Source organism: Nelumbo lutea, chromosome 5 (assembly GCF_056320005.1).
Source record: "Nelumbo lutea isolate HS-2025 chromosome 5, American lotus-T2T, whole genome shotgun sequence".
NCBI lineage: Eukaryota > Viridiplantae > Streptophyta > Magnoliopsida > Proteales > Nelumbonaceae > Nelumbo > Nelumbo lutea.
Genome location: NC_142688.1, coordinates 28553719 through 28575567, shown reverse-complemented (window position 1 = coordinate 28575567; position 21849 = coordinate 28553719). Strand labels below are relative to the sequence as shown.

General features: G+C 34.4%; 2 protein-coding genes across 2 annotated transcripts; one reads left to right on the top strand and one right to left on the bottom strand.

Annotated features, from left to right (window-relative positions):
- Positions 1 to 6512: 6512 nt before the first annotated feature.
- LOC148851291 (uncharacterized) lies at positions 6513 to 7978 on the top strand. The gene has a single exon (XM_088945097.1). It carries the CDS (start codon positions 6727 to 6729, stop codon positions 7681 to 7683), a length of 957 nt encoding a protein of 318 aa, XP_088801223.1. The 5' UTR covers positions 6513 to 6726; the 3' UTR covers positions 7684 to 7978.
- An 884-nt stretch (positions 7979 to 8862) lies between these two features.
- On the bottom strand, positions 8863 to 13374 carry SKS18 (SKU5 similar 18). The gene is made up of 8 exons (XM_088945096.1): positions 12633 to 13374; positions 12344 to 12453; positions 11910 to 12180; positions 11661 to 11763; positions 10922 to 11273; positions 9543 to 9908; positions 9355 to 9433; positions 8863 to 9234 (listed from the first exon to the last, which is right to left on the bottom strand). Exons 1-8 carry the CDS (start codon positions 12774 to 12776, stop codon positions 9019 to 9021), a joined length of 1641 nt encoding a protein of 546 aa, XP_088801222.1. The 5' UTR covers positions 12777 to 13374; the 3' UTR covers positions 8863 to 9018.
- Between the last annotated feature and the right edge of the window lie 8475 nt (positions 13375 to 21849).

Below are 21849 nucleotides of genomic sequence, written 5' to 3'. Positions count from 1 at the left end.
ATGGACTAAAAAACGGGGGGATCAAAACAAATAGGAAGACATACCTGGTTTTCTTCTCTTGCGCTTTCCAGGTTTTTCCTTTTGGATCTGAGAGAGGCGCAAGCAAGAGAGAGAGAGAGAGGTGGGACGGTACTCTATAGAGGAAGAAAAAGAACAAATAGAGGTTGGTAGGGGAGAGATGGGACGGCTACTGTATAGCTGACGACGGACTTGAGTAACATGCAAAGAGGAATCAAAGAACCCGGGGGCTGCCTAGAGGTTGCTCCGATGCTTAATTCACTAATTAAGTCTAGTGAGCAGAGATTATGGTTACCTTTGCCCTCGGAGGGTCGGAATATTTATATATTAGAGTCCTCGTGGGTTTGGTGGAGCAATTTCTGAATTCTCGATGTGATATGACTGTTTTCGTGTTAGGTATAAAGTCATCAACCGGTAAGGTTGCTAATTTCTGCCTAAATCAGAGAGTGGGTGAGTTAATATAGCCGTACAAGTCACAATCCTGTAAAATGCAGGGTGCGGTGGTGAGCTCATCGGGATTGTCATGCAGTGGTCGGTTTGATTGTGAGGTGCCGAGTTGCTCGTAAGTGGCGAGCTGCCTAGTGGCAAGCTGCCTAGTGGTGAGCTACTTGGTGGTGAGTTGTGTTATGCTACATGATGGTGAACTGCCTGTGGCGAGCTGCCTGTAAGTGTTGCATGGAGATTAGGCTATTGTTATTTAATAGAGGTTGGACAATTAATTTAGTTGAAAACTCAAGGATTGGTTCAATTCGATTGTAAGTTGTTTCGTCAACCAATTAAATCGACCTGGTCAGGTTGGGAGTTTGTCACCTGTAACCGACTGGCCATTTATGAAAACCCACCAACTTGGGTTATATTGGTTTGGGTCTAGTTTTGGTTTGGTTTGTTTATCCAAAACATTTATACTTAAAAATTAAATTTAAATTTAATAAATTAAAATGGTATTATTAAAAAATAAATTAACTAATTAAATTTATGATATAAAATATATTAGACTAAGAATATGAAAAAATTTTCACTTTTTCGTATAAAAAATTATATTTAAAATACAAAATATTAATATATATATATATATAGTTAGGTATGTTCAATTTTGGTCGATTTACAGGAAAATTGTTGAACCAAAGTCGATCAAAAATACTAAAAAGCCAACCAACTTGGATTGAGTTTGATCGGATTGTTTAGTTGCTAGTGTGTGTGTGTGTATAGCAAGATAGTCCACATCACCATGCCTCTCCTTTATCCATTACCCCCACCCTGTATTCTCCTTGACTCTCTCTCTCCTCTCCCCTTCCCACCACTCCTAATCTGCCATGTCATCACCCCTCTCTCTTCCCACTCCCAACCTGCTTCCTCAATAACTCTCTCCTTTCCTCTTTACTAGAGTCCCTCACCATTATGCCTCTTAAGGAAGTTAATATTCTCATACCAAAGAGAGATTACACCTCTCAACCCTCCCAATTCCTTTCTCCAAATCTTTTCAACTTTATGAATTAACTTATCCCTAGAAATTAGAAAACAATTTTGTAAGGCTGCCGAATAAGAGGGTTTTTCAATTTGGTATTTATTTTAGGAAATAAGATCTTCATAGTGCACTTGACACTCCTTCAATGAAGTCATATGAGTTGTTTGCATTGACATATTTATATTTTCTTTAAAATATCTATTAATGTATGCTAAGTTGATAATGCTAACCAATGATTATAAACATAGTGTTTTAAGTGGTCGTCTATAGATTTGTTTGTCTTTTGCAATGGCACTCTTAATGCAGATCAAGCGGTGAAGAACATTGTTGAAGGAGGTGTTGAGCCTTCTCCATTGGCAACGCATGGATTATTTAGAATATTGAGCAGTCTGTTGCTATTCTCGATGCTAGGTGTATGTTTTTTTTGATTTTCCCTTCATTTGCAGTTGTTCATCATGCCATTGTGGTTGCTTTTCAAATATATCTAATCGCATCTCATATAAGACGCAAGCTTATTTATCAAGCTAGGTAGGAGCTTTTCCTTTCTTCTATTCAATGGTCCACTTTTGCTTTAACTTCTCTGGTTCTTCTTCATTCAGAACAACTATTTTGTTGTTGTCTCCTTCAATTGTAGAAATGGTATTCGTTGTTAAGCCATTTTTTTTTATTTATTTAAAAAGCGCGAGTCTTCCTTTTGTAGAGATTGTTCCTGCTGCAAATTAGGTCATGTAAGTGGCTAAAACTCTCTACTATTTTTATTCTATCTGTCTTGATTCAGTTTTTTAAACTCTTTTTGGTGCATATCAGGCTGGTGTATGCCACTGTAAAGAGGTAAGTGGCTCCAACTCGATAGTGGCACTAACAGTTCATTTTTTAAGTAGTTGTATGCTATTTGCATTTGATTCGAAGCTTTTGGTTGTATAGTCTAATGTATTTGGTTCAGATTTTTTTTTGTTGTAAATTTCATTTTCTTTCTACAATTTATTACCTTTTTTAAGTTTTGCAATTCATTTATTACTTGTATAGTCCATATCTGTAGTTCTTATGCATCATTAGAAGACCTTAACTATCAACAAAAAGTTGAGAATTCCATATTGACAAAAATGGTTCAGCATTGTTGAACCAAGAATTTTCATTGGGTGTCTTAGATGTTTTCATTAAGGTGGTTGAAACAATGAATTGGATGTCTTCATGAGTTGAGTTACTTATTTTGGGTTTCATTTAGACTACAACGGGCAAGGTAGAAGACTTAAAAGGTTTTTATCGGACCCGCATAGTGGACCCATTTAACACATCATTTGTCATATGGCCTTGGTCGATCCATTTAGTTGTACTTCCATGACAATAATGAATTATAAATTGGCACGAATGAACTAAATCCAAATATCTGGCTAATACCCAACCCTAAACAGCCTTAATTACTACTAACATTTATTTATTTATTATTTGCTTAGTGGACTTACACAATGGGGGTAGTTCAGCCCAGCCTGGAAAATTCGGGCTTGGGCCTAGGATTTTGTGAAGGTTCGGCTTGGGCCCAGGCCCACATCAAGCCCATAAGATTTAGGGCCGGGCTTGAGCCTAATTTTTTAGGTCCGGCCCGGATATATATATATATATATATATATATATGTTATTTAAAAATATTTAATAATTTATGTTTTATATATTAAATAGAAATTTATAGGAGATTAAAGATTTTAATCCTACAGTCTTAGATCTTACCAAATTCTAATATAGTATTTAATGAAATATAGAAATTACTAAACCCTAATCTTATCGGCTTCTCTCTCTCTCTCTCTCTCTCTCTCACCAATTTCACAAAACCATCACCGCGCCCAATCTCTCTCTCTTATCAAAAGACGAATCTTCTAGTGATGAAGGCTCCGTTAATGATGAAGATAAATCTGAAGTTTAGAGTGGTTGCAAGTTTTGGGTAAAACTGAAACCATTTTCAATATTTTATTACTTATTTATTTACATTAATTTGAACTATTTTTTCTTAGTTTGCTAATATCTTTTTTATTTCACTTTTTATTTGTAGGAGTTGAATGGAAGATAGAGCCCCTTATAGAGATGTTTAAAGTTGTTTAGTGGATATTACATGACAATGGATGGATGATTATTTTTTGATAGATATTATAAGTTCTAGGTTGATTTTTTGTTGATAGAAGAATTGGTTTATTAAAATTATCATTTTTAGCATACTAATGACCAATTGAAACTTATAAATTACAAGGTATACTTATTTAATTTCTTTTATGTTAGAAGCTTTTATCTTAATATTAAGTTTAAAGTTTCTTATAGGTTACGATAGTCTCCATGACAATAAGTGAAAAAAGTACAGTTGTTTAATTTTGGAAATGAAATACAATAATTAGGCCTAGCCCAGCCCAGCCCCAATCTAGGCTCGTTGTTATGAAGGCAAAGCCTGGCCCATGATCACCCCTACCATTATCCCCTTAACCCATAACAGTAATTTTTTAGAATTTTATGATTTTAAAATTAATAATAGAATTTTTATTTTACTAATTTAAATATCTGATACTCAACTTTTTTGTTCATTATCAATTAATAAAATTAATCAACTTTTGGATTTTCCCATGCATTGCACGGGATACCACTAGTATACATCTATATATATAGCAATATAGTCCACATCACCATGCCTCTCCTTCCAAAATAATTTATGATTTTATAGAAATTGAAAACTCTTTAACTAATTTTTATAAAATTGAGAATTATAATTAACAATAATAAAAAAGTATAAAATTTTAGTTATTTCTATTATTATAGTTAATAACCGAATGTAGATGTGGGAATAAAATATTATAATGTTGGAAAATGAAATTATTAATTAATTTATATTGAAAAATAAATGATAAATTAGTGTAATTTTGTTAGTAAACTACTTAATAAAAATAAATATTTAATAAAAAAATAAAAACAATTTTCAATAAATCTTCATAATTACACAAGTGTAATAATTATTTCAAAAATTTTCATAAAACTACATTTTCGTAAAATAAAATTTTGGAAAAAAGATATAACATTGTACTTTTGAAAGTTTATTTAAAATGTATTAAATAATTATTGGAATATTTTGGAAATTTTAGGAACATTTATTACATTTGATAGATTCTGGAAAACTATTAAAAAATTTAGTAATTTTCATTATAAATTTCTGAAAATTATTAAAGATAAATGAGTATGGTAAAGGGGAAATTATAATTTGAACCAATAAGTACACAAATTATTAAGGTAAATTAGTATAATATTGGGAAAAGGGAAATCATCGATTAGTTATTTTAGAAAATATAAGATAAATTAGTGTAATTCTATAGGTAAACCATTTAAAAATAAATTATTTAATAATAAATTAAAAATAAAATTTCATAATTACACAAATGTAATAATTTTTTCATAAAATTACATTTTTGAAAATTAAAGACAATTTAGTGTACTTTTAGAAATTTACCATGTGGTTGATACTCATATATCATTTTCATAATTTTTGTCATCAAATTGAATATTGGGTTGACGAGGAGTGGGTGTCTTGCCTTGAACGTGTCCGACACTAGGAATGGGGTAGGGAAAATTTGAGGATTTCCAATCCTTGAGGAGGAATGGGTGCCTTGCCCTGAACTCACTCGACATTGAAGACAAGGCGAGGAAATTTGAGGATTCCCCGTCCCTAACGGGGAGTGGGTACCTTGCCCTGAACCCGCTTGACAATGGGGACAGGGATGAGTGCCCCACCCCAAACCCACCACCCCGTTGCCATTCCTATACAACTGTTAATTAGTAGTGAAATTAATAAAAATGTTAGCTTTTGTAATTATTTTTATTTATTTAAAGTCAATCAAAAATTCATTAAAAATAACAAAATAATAACAATTATTAAAATTACTACAAATGATTAATAAAATTAAATTTATTAAAAATATTTATTCATATTAAATTAACAACAATTATTTTTTGATAATCAACACTAAATGATAATACAATTATTAAAATTTTAAATATTAACAATAAATTTGAATATCTATAGTTAATTAACAACAAATTTTAATTATTAATATATCAATTAATTAATAATAAATAAAATTATTCAATCTTTCATATTTTTCCATTAATTGCACGGATCCCCGATACTACTAATTATAAATTGAATCAAAACAGTGAGGTTTTTTTAAAAGCTGACCAAGAAATGGAATTGTTCTAGCTACCGGTTTTTGGGTCAGCGGTTCAATAGTCCGGGTTGAACGGTTCGGATGGTTTGCATATTAGGGCAAATATTTTATATGAGATTTGAGAAAGGAGAACTGGAGAAGAGATGTTGTTGGTTGAGAAAGATAAAAAGAAAGAAGAAAAGAATGAAAGAAAGAAAGAAAGGAAGGAAGGAAGGAAGAAGAAGGGAAAAAAAGAAAAGAAGAGAAAGGAAAAGGAAGGAGGGAAGGAGGGAAGAAGGAAGAGGAAGATGATGGTTCGACGCTCACCGGCGATGGCAAGGTGGCAGCAACAGACACGGATCTGAGTTCTCAGAATTGATATTTGAATTCTCCATCTCAGATCTGAGATTCTTTGCAACATTTGTGATCTTCTTCTTCTTCCTTCTCTCTTGCAATTTTATATTGCGAATTGGTATTTGGGTCAAACGATTTGACCGCCCGATTCAGTAATTTTCTAACAAAGTCAATAATTTTTACCCAAGAACGAATTAGGGGTGAAACAGAACCGGTTGCTAAGAGGATTTCTGAGCCAAACGGTCCGACCGTCCGGATCAACGACGGTTAAAAAACATTGCAAATGGTTTTACAAGGCCGTGATTGACGCTGGAGAGAGACTCAATGGAGAGATAATTATAATGCATAACGAACCAGACACATGGACCAATGCACAACCCCTACTTGTTTTGTTATACCTAAAAGAAAAGTTCTAACCTCCACCAATTACACACATTAGCCGGCCCACCCACCGACAGGCGACGGGCGAAAACAAGACAAGGTAAACCATGACAACCAGTCCCACACTCCACATCCACACCTACAACCATAACACCAGATATTTTTGCCTTTTTAAATTAATTAAAATTATATTTCCTCCTCTGGCTCTGGTTTTTTTCTCTTACCTCATAATGCCGTGTGATAAAACCCAGAAAAATCCAACTTTTCTTCTTCACAGTGAAGACCAACAACAGCAGCAAAAAAGAAGAAGAGAATAATTCTTCTCCGGTCCTTACGATGGGTACCCAAGTCTCCAAACAGATGCAGCGTAGAAAAGCGATCTCTGTGGAGAAGAAGACTCTTACGGATCTTCATGGCAAGTCGGGAGACGAATTTCCTGGATCTGACTACCGTTCTCCTGATCGGAAGAATTGGATGTCAGGTCTCGATCCACAGAAAATTCACATTAACCAAATCGTTTGGCCAGGTACTCATGATTCGGCGACCAACAAAATTGGAGTCCGGTTCATCTCCCGCCCATTTGCTCAATGCCAGTCTTTGTCAATCTACCGGCAGCTTGGAAGAGGTGCCCGGGTCCTCGACATCCGAGTTCAAGAGAACCGCCGGGTCTGCCATGGGATCCTCATGACTTACTCCATTGATGTTGTCATCGATGACATTAAGAAGTTTCTAGCCGAGACCCAGTCGGAGATCATAATTCTAGAGATACGAACTGAGTTTGGACACCAAGACCCACCTGACTTTGACAAGTACTTGGAGAAACAACTAGGTGAGTTCTTAATCCACCAGGATGACCATGTGTTTGGGAAGACGATTGCCGAGTTGTTGCCAAAGCGAGTTATATGTGTGTGGAAGCCAAGGAAGACACCTCCACCCAAGGCGGGCGGTCCGCTGTGGAGTGCCGGATATTTGAAGGACAATTGGATCGATACAGACTTGCCGTCGACCAAGTTCGAGAGCAACCTAAAGCATTTGAGCGAGCAGGCACCCGTGTCAAATAGGAAATTCTTTTACAGGGTGGAGAACACAGTGACACCACAGGCCGATAACCCTGTCTTGTGTGTAAAGCCAGTGACTGGGAGGATCCATGTATATGCGAGGCTTTTCATTGCACAGTGCATCTCTCGGGGTTGTGCGGATCGGTTACAGATATTCTCCACTGATTTCATCGATGAGGATTTCGTCGATGCATGTGTGGGCTACACACATGCTAGAATAGAAGGAAAGGCCTGAAAGTTAGAGCATTAATTCTTGGGGCATCAATCGAGGTGCTATCTGATCTTGAATGTTCTGTTCCTTTTCTACCGGTAATTCTTGTTTCCAGGCTCCAGTCGTGATTTAAATTTATTCATTGCTAAGAAAGAATTCAGCTATTTGATTGTGCATAGAAGATCTTTGATTTATTGATAATGTTACTGTATGTGTATGCACGCGAGTGGTGTAAAGGCAGAAGGATGTGTGTTAAATTTGGTTCCTTTTTTGTATGAATAAATCGTATCATGTCAGTAATGCTACCCATTTTTTCTTCTCTCTCTTTCTCCAACATCTGGATTCTGGAAAGAAGTTTAGTGTGTTGTCAGACTCGAATCAGTCTGGATGGTCGGGCCGTCTGGACTGGAGCTAAAGGCGGCCGAATTCTCACAAATGTTTACTTAATTGGTTTTTTTATTTAAACAAGCTGATTGGTTGAAAAGGGACAACTGAATTGTTCAATCTGTGATCTGGTGACAAAATGGTTTTATACCCAATCCCAATCCAGGTCTGACAACATTGGTCTAAGCGAGGGCTACAAGTGTCTTTCTAATGGGGAAGAAGGTGTTATCGGTTCTTGCCTTCTTGGATCTCTGCCCAAGATTAGTGAAGAGGATATGGATAATACGAGAAGGTTCAAAGTTCAGACATAAAATGGTTAGCCCACGCCCCACGGTGGCCCATTGTTTGTAGAAATAAACCATCAATGCGTTGTCGGCAGGACTACTAGAATGTAGATAAAACAAGATTAATTTGTCTATGACTTCGCTTTGGGTACATAGGCTCAAATATTAATTAGGCCAATGACCGTGCATTATACATTTGTGGTGCACCACAGCACATGTTGGGCGGGGCCCCGGGACACAAAATTTTGACAAACCTTTTTTTTTTTTTTGGGTTTGGTGGATGACAAACTCTTAAATAATGGTACAATTGATATTTTACCTAGCTGCTGAGTTGGGACTATGGACTCTTCACATTATTTTTCAACTTATTATCTAATAAAGAAATGTATTTACTGCTTTTAGGGCTTTTATCATGGAGAAGATGGTGACATGCATATGCCGTATGTCATGAATCTCATAGACCATAACTTTCATCTAACAGACGTACCACGATTCAAAGGGGGCCATTATGGTGTTGGTGTGTGAAAATGAGAGATTGGGAACGAAAAAGATAATGAACATGTTGCATCTTATCCAACCTAATGTATGAAGAAAGGGCAAAACCAGAAACAGAAAGAGTCATTACTAGCTAATTAAAAGAGTGGTTAGGCTTAGAAAAAGTGACAAAAGAGGGTTGTTATTACTTGTTAGATTAGATAGAACCGGCTCTTCCACATCTGATAACATTAGTAGGAATAGGAAGCTCATCCCTCGCGGGTACTGTTGATGGGTCATCCTGCCCCTCGCCTTTGACTCTCACATACAACTCTTGACCTAGGTACCACTTCTCTGCATCCTGAGACCTGAAATTCCACATCCCTTGGTTGTCCAACTCCACCATTATTGCAGTCCATGCGTTTGGATAAACCTGCTCGATTATCAATTTATCAAAGTTTTAGTCTTTAGATCATCAGATGTGTTAAGCCTAGCTAGCTACTGTATAATTGAATTGAGAAGTCCGCACTCTGCGCGCGCGCAGCAGACAAACCTGGACAGTAGAACGAGAAACGGCATCGAGCATGTTATACGCTAATCGCTTACTCTCATCCCACTTCCCTTCATCCATCCTATCAAAATTGAAATAGAATTGATGATGATCCACGACCGCTGCAAATCAATACATCACAAAACAAAGCTTCCCAAATAGAATTACAAGTGCTTGTTGCGAGGTCTCACCCAACAACGAAGAAGTTGTAGCCATCAAAGTGCCAAGTTTGCATTGTTGGCAAGGGGTTCTGGAAGACAATATGAATGAAATCCCGATACCTGAGATCCATCACTGATGTGCCCAATGCCGGGTTACGGCCATCCGGTTTGTCGGGAATGGCATTGATTGCAAAGACATCACCTAGCTGGAAATAGTCGGCCAGCTTCAATGGCGTGTCTGAGTGCACAAAGGAGATGCCGTTTACTGTGTATCGCTGACGGCTGCCAATGACCGTCATGTCGTTCTCGAGGATGATGGTGCGACATACATTGATGAGGCCGTAACGGAAGGAACCCTGTGGATTTGGCCGAGCCGCTCCTACTGCTAAATCCCACCTGTTTGGAAATTGGAATGATGATACCAGCAAATGACAATATATAATTATTCCCTTCCTCTCTCCACTTCACTCGTAAGTGGTAACTAATCAGGTGGTTATTTTAGCAAATTCACCGGCCAGGGGTTCATAGATTTTTATTTCTTCATTTATACCAGTCTTTATACAGGGTTCGTTTGACCTGTCTTTTCACATGGTTTTTTGGTTGTTTACAAGTGTGAAAGACTGAAAATTGATCTATTTCTGTTTGGTATGTGGAAGATCTAGTTGCCAAAAGACGGGGCGCCGAAAAGACGTGCAAAACCTATTTTGGGCTGATTTCGGGAAACTCCAAATGAAGCTTCCCACATCTTTCGTATTTTAATCCCGCACTGAAAAACTTGAAACGACGCACAAAAAGACATACATCTGTCAAACGGTCTTCAAGCTGCCCAGATCTTATGTCAAAAGCTCAATACATCTTTCGACTATCAGAATTATAAGAAGATTTTCTTAAAAAGACTTACCAAACAGGCCCTTATAAATTGAATTCACTCCACAGTCCACACCTATCCTTATAAATTGATGTGAGCCACGCACCTACACATCAATCTGGCTGTCCATGGACTAACTCCCTCATCGGACCATCCAAACAGTATTCTCCCAGGGTTGTGGGCCTTCTGGCCCATTATGAGTCTACAACCCACACCCACTGAATTTAAAGGTCCAGATTGGTGAATAGGCATGCATCAAAAAGCAAAAATGACGTGTCGTATGGAGATTGACACTTAAGGTTGAGAAAAAACATAGGCCCGTTTTCATCGAATAAAGGATTAGCTGCACTTAAAAGTTATGGCTGTATTAGGGGTGGTTTAACCAATAATAAGTAAATAACGCACCGCTCCTATCTCTCACTTAAAGTTATGGTTGACGTGGGGCGTTATTTATTGGTTAAACAACCCATAAGGCCATAACACTGCCATTTAATGCAGCTAATCTGGATTCTTTTTCATTATGGATTTGCTCACTACGTACCTTATGGAACGGGCTTGCTCCATCGAGTATCTATAATCAAAAGGGTCGGGTCCTGTGGGGAGCGGCCCCTTCGAATTGCCTTGAGAACCTGGATAGTGTATCACTGCAGCACCTGCGAGTTCGGGTACAGAAAATCGGGAGACGGCAACCATGTGATATGACATTCCAGATTTCTGATTAGCAGTTACTAGGACTGAGTAGGATTGACCCACATGGATGTCCAGAGTCTGGTAGTATTGTTGCAGGGTGTACGACCCCTCTGTCTCCACCAACATCATCAGATGACCTTCAATTCTGAAGTTCAGACACGTTTTAAGCCCAACATTTGAGATTCTTAGCCGGTAAGTGGCCCCTGTAGACAAACAAAAGATTGGGATTGGATTGCATAATTGTATGCATCGTTCCGTAAGGTTAAGCTGAGTTATCAAGTAGTCAATTCCATCAAGTTTCTTCCCATATTGAAAATTCAAAAAATTCAAAGGGTGAAAGTCAATGCGGCGGACATGCAGCTCCAATATAATTGCGACCCTTGAGTCCAGAGTCCAGATCCAACCAATTAGCCCAAGAAATCATAGTGGTGTTAGACAAGAAAAGATATATAAGCAGAAAAAGAAAATAAAAACGAAAACCAATTCTCTGGTCCATTCCAAAAGCAAAAGAAGAAGATGCTTCAATAATACACAAAGGCTAAGCGGGTATTGGGTGGAAGTGGAATGAAAAGGGAAAACTAAATAATTACCTGTGTGAAATGCAAAATTCGCTTGATAAGGGGCAAGTCCATTTATGAGAATTCCATCTGGTTGAGGCAAGGGGATCCCTTTATCGAGTGAAACCCTCAAGTCCTTCATTAACAGAGACAAATAAACAAACAAATAGTTTCTTCTGTTACTCTCAACTTATGATGAATGCTCCGCATCTTACTTAATTGTTTGACATAACTACCAAATAAGCACAAACAATAATGTAAGAAATTAATGAATGAACGTACCCTGTAATCTGCATTATACCAGTCTCCTATTAAGACGTCGAACTCTTGGAGGGGACGAGGAAAAGGAAGAGGAATCACAACACGATTATTCACCCGGATGGCACCGTAACCACCGGCTGCCTTCTGAAACAGAACCGAGGGGAAATAGAAGAAGCTTCCGATCTGATCCTTCACCTGGAAACTGTACGTCCAGTTTTGTCCCGGCGGTATCGGGCAGTTCGTTCCTTGTACACCGTCTTGCCATGAATTCCTCCTTTGTTGCACTCCGTTCCTTTTTTTTTTTTTCAAGTTTGAGGAACAAAAAAAATCAAGAAGAACAAGGGGAAAAGAAAACCCAAACGAGTGTTTCATCTCCATCGTTATAAATAAAGAAAAACATGCACAGAAAACTCTTAAAATTTGTGAATACAATGACGTTATATAATTTGAAGTACCATGTGAAAAGGAGAGGCTCCTTCAACTTGTTAAGAACATTAACGTTCACGACATCATTGGTTGTCACGTTCAACACCGGACCCGGGAATTGATCATTGATCACGATCACCTAATAAATAATAATTAATCTCAATTCCCTCACGGTCACGGACGATTAATACATTTTTATGGAAAATAATTAATAACAAATAATATTCATAAAAACTCTTTGGCAGCAAATTAGTAATTGAAAGGATTAAATAACGGAGAATTAGATTTTGTGGGGGAAATTAAAAAATTAAAGACCACCTGTTTGGGTACCCCAAGAGGAGACACTTGGGAGTAAGAAACAGTCCAGTCGAAGAAAAGATGTGGAGTGTCAGATTCGACGAACCCAAGTAGTAGAGGAAGTGTCCACGATAGGAAGAACCTCAAGCGTCTGATCGGTTCCATTTTATCAACCAAATGGAACGTAGAGGAGGAATTAATGCAGTTAGAAACCCTACCCTGATTCGAATGCGGAGGAGAAGAGAAACTCTTTTGTGGTAGTATAGTGATTAGTGAGTAGTGAGGAAGGGAAGCGCGTCTCTCTCTTTTTTTAAGATCCAAGAAGGCGAAGAAAGTGAAGGGAGTCAGAACTCACAACTCAGCATTCGCAAATCACAAAGAAGAGAGCGAATAAAGAAGAATGAGTTCGTAGCGGTTAACGAGGAGGAGGAAGAAGCTTCAGTTACAAGATTTGTTTGTTTCTTTAATTTGGCTGTTGTCTGTCTGTCTGATGTCTGAAGGGGAGTTAGGTTGTTCACATATGGATCATGGGAAGGTACGAATAGGAATCAAACGGCTGAGATTGAGGGTGATCGTCATGGCTTACGCGTGTGTAAACTCTACGTCCCTTGAAATAAAGATGATCAAACGCCTTCTTCATCCGCAGGCAGGATACTGGATACATACACCATCCAATTTGTAAAACCTAAAATCTAAAAAGCTCAAGCAGTTACCTTTTTCTTTTTCTTTATTTTTAGTCAAAAAAAATTGGCGACGAAAAAAAGCAAAGAAGTCGGCTAAACTAAACTATTCATCCGCCTCTGATTGAAAGGTAAACCCACCGTCTCGCTGGCGCTGGATACGTGGTCGCACGTGCCTCTGAATACAATTGGGATCGGATGTCGCAAGAAAGCAGATCATCTCCCATTATAATCACCATTTATATAATGGCGAACGTGGTTGTTACAAGTTACAACACTTGCGACCCGTGCTCCTCACGGGTTATATTTCCTTGTCAATTGGTCATTGTAATTTTTTTTAAATAATTTTTCTTTTCAATTATTCTTGTAATTGTAATTTTTTAAATAAATTGCAGATTAGTATTTTGTACGGGTGATAAATTTCAAATATATTTTGAAAAGTAGAAAAATAATTATAATACAATATTGAAATTAATAATAATGTAATGTTTTTACATAATATTGTAAATAACTAATTTCACTTATATCAAGTAATAATTTGAGAAAATAACTCTTAAAAAGATTAATGTTTATTAATAATAATTTTAAACTCTTAATCTGTATTTATTATATAATTATATATACTAAAATTACTATTTATTGTATTTTAGTAATTATTAATTGTTTTTTATGATAAATGTATTTTTAATGATTATGTATAAATTTGTTCATTTGTTATTTAAAAACAAACTTTCAATAATTATTGGTGATTAAACTACTATTATTGAAATTTTTAAATTTAATTTATTGTATTTTTGTTATAACTTATTGATTAATATTTATTAGAGATTAAACTATTATTTGAGATTATACTATTTATTGATTAAGTTAATATATTTTTAGTAATTATTATATTTTTGTAATTATTATATTTTTGTAATTATTATATTTTTTATTATCAATATATTTTCAATAATTGTGTATTTTCACTATAAATTTTCAATAATTAATGAAGATTAAACTATTGTTATTTATCAGAGATGAGACTACTAATTTAGCTGAAATTATGAGTGTTCATTAGTTGGTTCGGTTTAGTCATATGCTTTTCCGCCAACCAAATTGACATGGTCAGGTTGGGGAGTTGGTTAACTGAAACCGACTAACCTTTTGTGAAAACCGACCCACTCAAGTTGTATCGGTTTGGGTCAATTTTTTGGTTTGGTTAGTTGGTTCAAAAGATTTACAGTTAAAAATTAAATTAAATTTTAAAAATTAAAGTGCAGTTATTAAAAAATTAGATTTATGATATAAAACATTTTAAACTAAGAAATATAGAAAAATTCCCACTTTTCCATATTAAAAATTATATTTAAAAATATAGAATATTAATATATGTCCATGGTTAGGTCGTTCGATTTTGGTTGGTTTACAAATGGCCAAAGTAAAACTGATCCAACTTGGTCGAATTGAAACACTTTTGAACCAAAGCTAACTTAAAATACTGGAATATTGACCAACTCAAGTCGAGTTGATCGGGCCAAATCACCCTTTTTATATGGGGTGTTTTAGTAAATGACCCTTTCTATTATTTAGCTTTCGTTTAATAAATCCCATGCAATACAAAGGTCCTCACTAGTATATATTAAAACAAGGAAGTCTGGAAAAATTTTCCTTTTTACGAATTTTAAAATTTTTTAATCCATGTCATTTTGAAACTATCAATTAGAAGCTCTACTTTCCCCAAAAAATCTTCCTAAAATCTCTCTCTCTCTCTCTCTCTCTCTCTCCCCACACACACACGTTCCAATGACCTAAATAATCTAATATTCTAAAATTTCTCCTAAACAACCTCCCCCACTATCCTCAACTTTCTCTAAGTTATCTTTAATTTAGTAGAGAGTTTCTCTCATAAATTATCTTTAATTCTTATTTATCTTCTCCCCCACTTTTATCTACATCTATCTAAAGAAAGTTTGAATTAAAAAAATTAAGAACGATTTAAATATTCTAACAAAATTATATAATAACTTTAAAATATTTATTAAAAATACAAAAAATAATTATAATTGATTTAATAGTATTCATATTATTAATAATTATATTTTTGCAAAATTCATCATGAAATTAGGTACAAACAATATAAATTATGAATTTTGGATTATTCAATCTAAATGTTATTCAAATAATAAAAATCTAACATTAAAAATGAAATATTATTTAAATATTTCAATAACTAAATATCTTAAATAACAAATATTAAAATTAACATTTTAAATCAATTCATAATATAATTTAAATAGTCACCGAATATTTTTAAAAATAATAAATAGATTAAAATTTTAAATATTTACTTAAATAACTAAATATTTTAAATAAAAAAATGTTTAAAAAAACTAGATTTTAAATAATTAAAATGACAAAATTATGTATTTAATAGTACTATAATTTTATGGATTTATTAAATTCAATAAGTAATTAATATTTTAAAATTTAAATAATGATATTGTTTTAATAAATAAATAATAATGTAAATAACTAGTTTCATTTATACCAATTAATAGTTCTAGAAAATATCTTTTTAAAAAATTATTGTTTATTAATAATAATTTTAAAAACTTATTCTTTATTTATTATATATTTATCTATACAAAAATTAAATTTTGTTGTATTTCAGTAATTATTTATTGTTTTTTATGATAAATGTATTATCGACAATTATGTGTAAATCTATTTTTGTTTTGTTATTTAATAGAAAATTTTCAATAATTATTGGAGTTTAAACTACTGTTGTTTAGCTTTTTAAATTTAATTTATTATGTATTTTTGCTATAAATTTTTAATAACTATTGGAGATTAAACTATTGTTCACGGGTTGGTTCAATTCAGTTGTAAGTTATTTGGTCAACCAAATTGACTTGGTCAGGTTGGGGGGTTGGTCACTCAGGTTATATCGATTTGGGTCAAATTGTGGTTCGGTTGGTCGGTTCAAAAGATTTGAACTTGTCAGTTTCATTAGTTTGAATATTTGATAAGCAACCCTATCTAAAAATTAATTATTGTTATTTTTGTATTGTAAAAAAAATTATTAAAAATAGTGTATAAAATATAAATGACTAATAATTATTATATGAAACAATTGTATACTTTTACATATTTCTATTATTTATCTTTAATTTAACAAATCCCGTGCATTGCACGGTTCCCACAGTACCCAAGTAAAATATAGAATAATAATCTTTGTTATGATCTTTCATGTTCCTGAAACCCTACTCAATCTAAAATCTAAATATGCATAATTTACAAATGAACATAGTATGGACGGATGACTTGAATTAACAAGAGAAAAATAAACCTACAACTGCAAACAAAAGGAATTACAGAAGAACAAAGGTAAGCCTTCAAATCATGGCTGGATTATCAGTCACTGATTTTTTGTTTTTTTTTGAGGGAATTATCAGTTAGACCGGCTGAGCCGGAACTTCCTCTGTCTATATAACCTGGAAGTGTAATCCAAGCTTATAAAGACTGTAAAATTGTTAAATTGCTTACTTTTCTTGTTCAACATTCTAGGAATGTGATACTCTGTTGGTAAAGTGTGGCTCCAGACAGAGATCTAAAAAGAAGAAAGGAACCTGTACTGGAAAGAATGTTACAACGCACTGATAACAACGTCTTCTATCTATGATTCTTGTGATATAAATTGTCCAGTATCCTGCACCCAACCATGTGATGTTTACTTTTCCCAACTCCCCCTACGGATTCCATTTTCCTAATTTAATACACTCACCATTTTCGACAACAAGAAGCATATCCAAGATGCGGAAATGTCTCTTTACCCATAACTTTTATTATTATTTTTGGGCTTGATTTCTGTTTCTTTTAAACCTGGTTTTGCTTCACTGGGAACCAATTAGCAATTACAAGATTCTTTCCTCAATGAGGGTTTTCCCTTGCATTGCCAACTCTCCAACTTCTTTTGGTAATAAGATGATTCATTAGAAGTAAACAAAGCGAAAAGCTAATGCAGAACAGAGTCACAGACACAACAGCGAAACAACATCCAAGGGACAGACCAAACACAAACCAACAGCAACAAAACTACCCTAACCTAACCTATGGACTCAACGTACTAAAGACGAGAAATAAAAATTACAGCTCCATTGGTATTCGTAGGTTTTGTATCACTTAATAGAGCTCCCACCAGCCACGAAGGAACAACGTTTAAAACAGCATTATCTTACACGAGTCCCTGCATAGCCGCTAAATGTGCCATTTGATTATATACTACTTCATAAAGCTGAGACCCAAACTTCAGCTTCAAGATGTCCTGAAAACCAAAGAATTTATATCCACAGAGCTGTCATCGCCTGCTCTAGAATCACCACTTCACTTTCACTGTCGCTTTCAGTAATGATATGGTTAAAATTTGAAGTTTTTGCGAACTTAATAGCTTCCAAAATTGCTTGAGCTTCTGCTTGTTGCGGGGTGTTAGCTCTGCTTCCACCAAAACCAACTCTGTCATACTGTCCTTTGCAGTGCCCAGCCATTACACTATAATCTTCCAAACCTTTTCAAAAACGAGATATCAGCATCGATCTTAACCCACTTCCTTTTATTGGCGCCAAAAGAATTTAAACCCTGCTCAAAATGGGACTGATTTTGTGATGGCTTCATCATCATCTCCTTGAATTCCTGCATTGCTCTGTTTGTTGACCAAACTCCAGAGTAGATCAACGTTATAACATATGCATAGTAACCTTTCTAATCTTTCCAACCATAAAGTCAATTCTGAAATGTTATTATTCTGTTTGCTTTTCTTTCCGAAGTCCGAACCATTCCAGAGCAAAATCAGGCATTCTACCAACCAAGCCTGGGAGAAGCTGATTAACAATTCATTGACTAGGTGTAAGTTCTAAACCGACTGCAACCTTCCAGGCCGGAGATACAAAGACCACGTATATGCGGTTTCATCCAGTTCAGGCCAAAGATAAGAAGATAGTTTTTTAATAGATTATTTAAGAAACCATAGCTTTCTGATTTATTTTAAGAGATGGAGAGATGGGGAGATGCTGATTTGGATATTACTTACATTTGTAGCCGATTAGCTAATAGAAAAATAGAGGGAAATACGAGGATACATGGATTTACAATACCTCCCTTAATTATAAACTAATCTTTGTAACAATGACGATATTTTAGTGTAAAATGTTTACGAAAAATAAGGATTTGTGAAAACTTAGGACTTACGGGTGCCCGATTTTAGAATTTTGCACTGCATTGGGCCCGGGTTTTCGGGTTGGGCCCTTGTACCGAACAGCTCAATACCATTATAATATTTAAGGGGGCCAATTTGTATGGTTTCTAAGAAAAAAAAAAAAAAAAAACAAAAACCAGCCACATTAGCAAAAAGTATCGTTTTACTGACCAGGCAGTAGTTTTTCTTGAAAACACATTGGTGAACACCCCCTTAATCACTAAATACGATAGAACATAATTTATTAAAATCAAAATCTAGGGTTTACTTTCTAAAAAAAAAAAAAAATCTAGGGTTTAGTTGCAAATAAGTCGGAGAGAAGTAAGTAAAGTAAGAAACGATTACTAAACTTATGTCATATAATTATAAGACGAAAGATGTGTTAGTGCATCTTGTGAATTTTGAACAACCCGAACACCATTTTATGTTGTTCCAATGACTTTAATTTGGTGCTATCACCTTGGGTTTAATTTGGAACCCAGATTTTCTACTCACTCTCTACCCGCACTCTATCCACAGTACATTGCAGCAAAAATTTCACAACAGAAAATGTCGATATGTGGCTGCAATTCAAAATGGGTAAAGTGCAGTGCTAGGAAATCTGATTTGCTTAATTTGGCTCCAGACCTCACCAATGCCCAAAAAGCCTGTACACAATAGGGCTGCAATTAGGGAAAATGACCATTAGGACCCAATAGGGCTGCAATTAACTTGGGCTGGGTTAGCTCTAATCCAACCTGAACCCAGTCAAAAAAAAAAAATAGGATTGGATTGAAGTTTGAGTTAGGGTTAGGATTGAAAGTATAAATCCAATTTAACTTAGGGTTAAGTTTGGGTCGAGGAATTGACCAACCTCCAAGCAGAACCCAATTTGCATGTATAAATATTATAGCTATGTATTTGTGTATTTAAGCATTTTGTATATGTATTTCACCATTCATGAATGCATATACAATTATGTTTTTTTTTTTCATTGTGAATATGTAGCTATCTATGCATTTATGTATATACATATTTATCTATCTATATATGTATATATGAGTGTATATTTTATGTCAAGAGTTTTTAGTTTAAAGACAACTTTTTCACTAAAACATAATAATGCTAACATGAAACCCATGGAAGTTTAGGGTTAGGGATTCAACAACTAAACTTATCTTAAAACCAACCTGATCTTAAAACCAACTAAACTTTTAGGGTTGGGGATTCAACAACTTGGGTTGGATTAGGGTTGACCTCAACCCGTCTTAACCTGGCCAGGGCAAGTTATATAATTTTTATTTTTTGGTTTACAATTATGGAAATGTTATAATAAGTCAATTGCATTGTAGAGGTTCACAATATAAACAATACAAATATTATAGAAAAATAGAAAAATACATAAATGATACGAGGGATGAGAGGACAGCATATCTTTAGGTTATAGGCTTTGTGGCAACTCCCAAATCTTGCAAGTTTATAGCTTTATTAGAAAATTAGAGGACTTTTTTCTACCATATCGTAACTGTATCGGGCATGTATGGTGGGGTATCAATTGATACACTACAAAAAAGTTGATTGTGGAGAAGTGGCAAGGCATCATTTCTCTCCATACTAGGCAACTAGTATAGTTGTAAATCATCTTGTTCTCACTTCCTAGTTCACCACTACCGTGGTTGTTTGGAGTCTATATATACTGAAGGATATGGATCTGCTGACCACAATACATTGTTGTTTAATGTTTATCTAATCACAAATCAAGAATATAGGAGATATAAAATATAAGAAATATTCTCAATGTGTTGTTGGGTGCACGTGATGAGCAATATATTGGGATTAGCATATCATACCTTTGGACTGAGCGACTGACACTACAAAAATAAATGACTTTTAGCAACAATAAAAAATCGTTGCCAAAAGGTAAAGAAACAGTTGCCAATTGATTTACTGATGCTAACAAAGTCGTGGTTAAAAATATTTAGCAAAATAGTTTCTTTAACAACAAAGCAATGGGAAAAATAATTTTTTGCAACAGCTAGTCCTGGTTGTTGGCAAAAGCTTTATTTCAACAAGAATTAACTAACATTATTGCCCATAGGACTTTTTAGGAACACTTTATTACATATTGTCTAATAGTCCATTTGAAACAATCATATTAATTTGAGTATTTTTTTTTTCTTATAACTATTTTAAGCAACAACCGCTGTGGACTGTTGCTGATTGTTGCTAAATGTCAATAAAAAATAATTCAGTATTTTTAATAACAGTTGTTGATTGTTGTCAATAATCATTTTATTATTTCCATTAATTTATCGAATTGTTGCAAATAATGCATAACCTATTGGTTAAGAATTATTCGGTTGTAGCCAAAGAAAAAAAATAAAGGCATATGAACGATGGAGATAGGAATGAAGATCTCTTTGCTAGCAATGTTTTAAATTTCAATACGATACATCCGATACGAGGCGTATTGTAATGCATCTTTAAAGTTCAATATGAAATATGGTGGACAATCAATGGTATTGTCTTTCTTTACCATATCATATCCATATCGAGCAGGTATCAAGGGCGTATTAGTGGCGTATTGAGCATATTGGTCGATAAATTACAAAAAAGATACAGAAAAACAACTAAAAAATGAGACATAATAAGCTTTCTTTCACCCCCAAGAAACAAGTGTGAATCATCAATGTTTTTAAAGACTTTTCAAGTTTTGAAAAATATTACAAAAATAAGTAAGTTTTTCAAATTTTCATATTATATTATAATTTCTTTTATTGTTTTTTTTTTGCTTGAACGCTTGAAAATGTTCAAATTCATGTTGATCTACATTTATTATGTTCAAAATCTCTTTATTTTTGTATTATGAGTAGATCTATGAAAATTTTATGAAGAGATTTTGGAAAAATTGAAAATGTATTTCTTTTATTTGCCTATAATGACTTAGGCCCTGTTCGTTTGCTCTAAAGTATGACATATGAAAGTGCAATAATTACATTAAGAGGTATATTGGTATTGGTGAACTTTTATTTCCTCCGAACTTTGAATGCATAGAATGTTGTTTTGAATTCTGAAAATGATCAAATATTCATTTTGACCCATATATGGGAGTTTTTGTTTGTCTTTTTGGGAGTATCATTGAAAAATAAAAGGTTGTATGATTGCACTTTAAGAGATACGAGATCAGAGGAAACGAACAAACATTTTTCTCTTAAAGCTAAAAGATTTCTCTTAAGAGATAAGAGTTAAGAGGAAATGAATAGGCCCTTAATATGTTTTAGATTTATGGATTATCTATCATGCCCATGGAGTAATTGAACTTTATTTTTTAATATTATAATTTTTT

Coding starts and splice junctions, on each gene's coding strand:
- SKS18 (XM_088945096.1), bottom strand. CDS start 12,776: ATGGAACCGATCAGACGCTTGAGGTTCTTCCTATCGTGGACACTTCCT. Junction 12,181..12,343: donor GAGCCTCTCCTTTTCACATG/GTACTTCAAATT, acceptor AAAAAAAAAAAG/GAACGGAGTGCAACAAAGGA. Junction 11,274..11,660: donor GAATTTTGCATTTCACACAG/GTAATTATTTAG, acceptor GTTTGTCTACAG/GGGCCACTTACCGGCTAAGA.
- LOC148851291 (XM_088945097.1), top strand. CDS start 6,727: ATGGGTACCCAAGTCTCCAAACAGATGCAGCGTAGAAAAGCGATCTCT.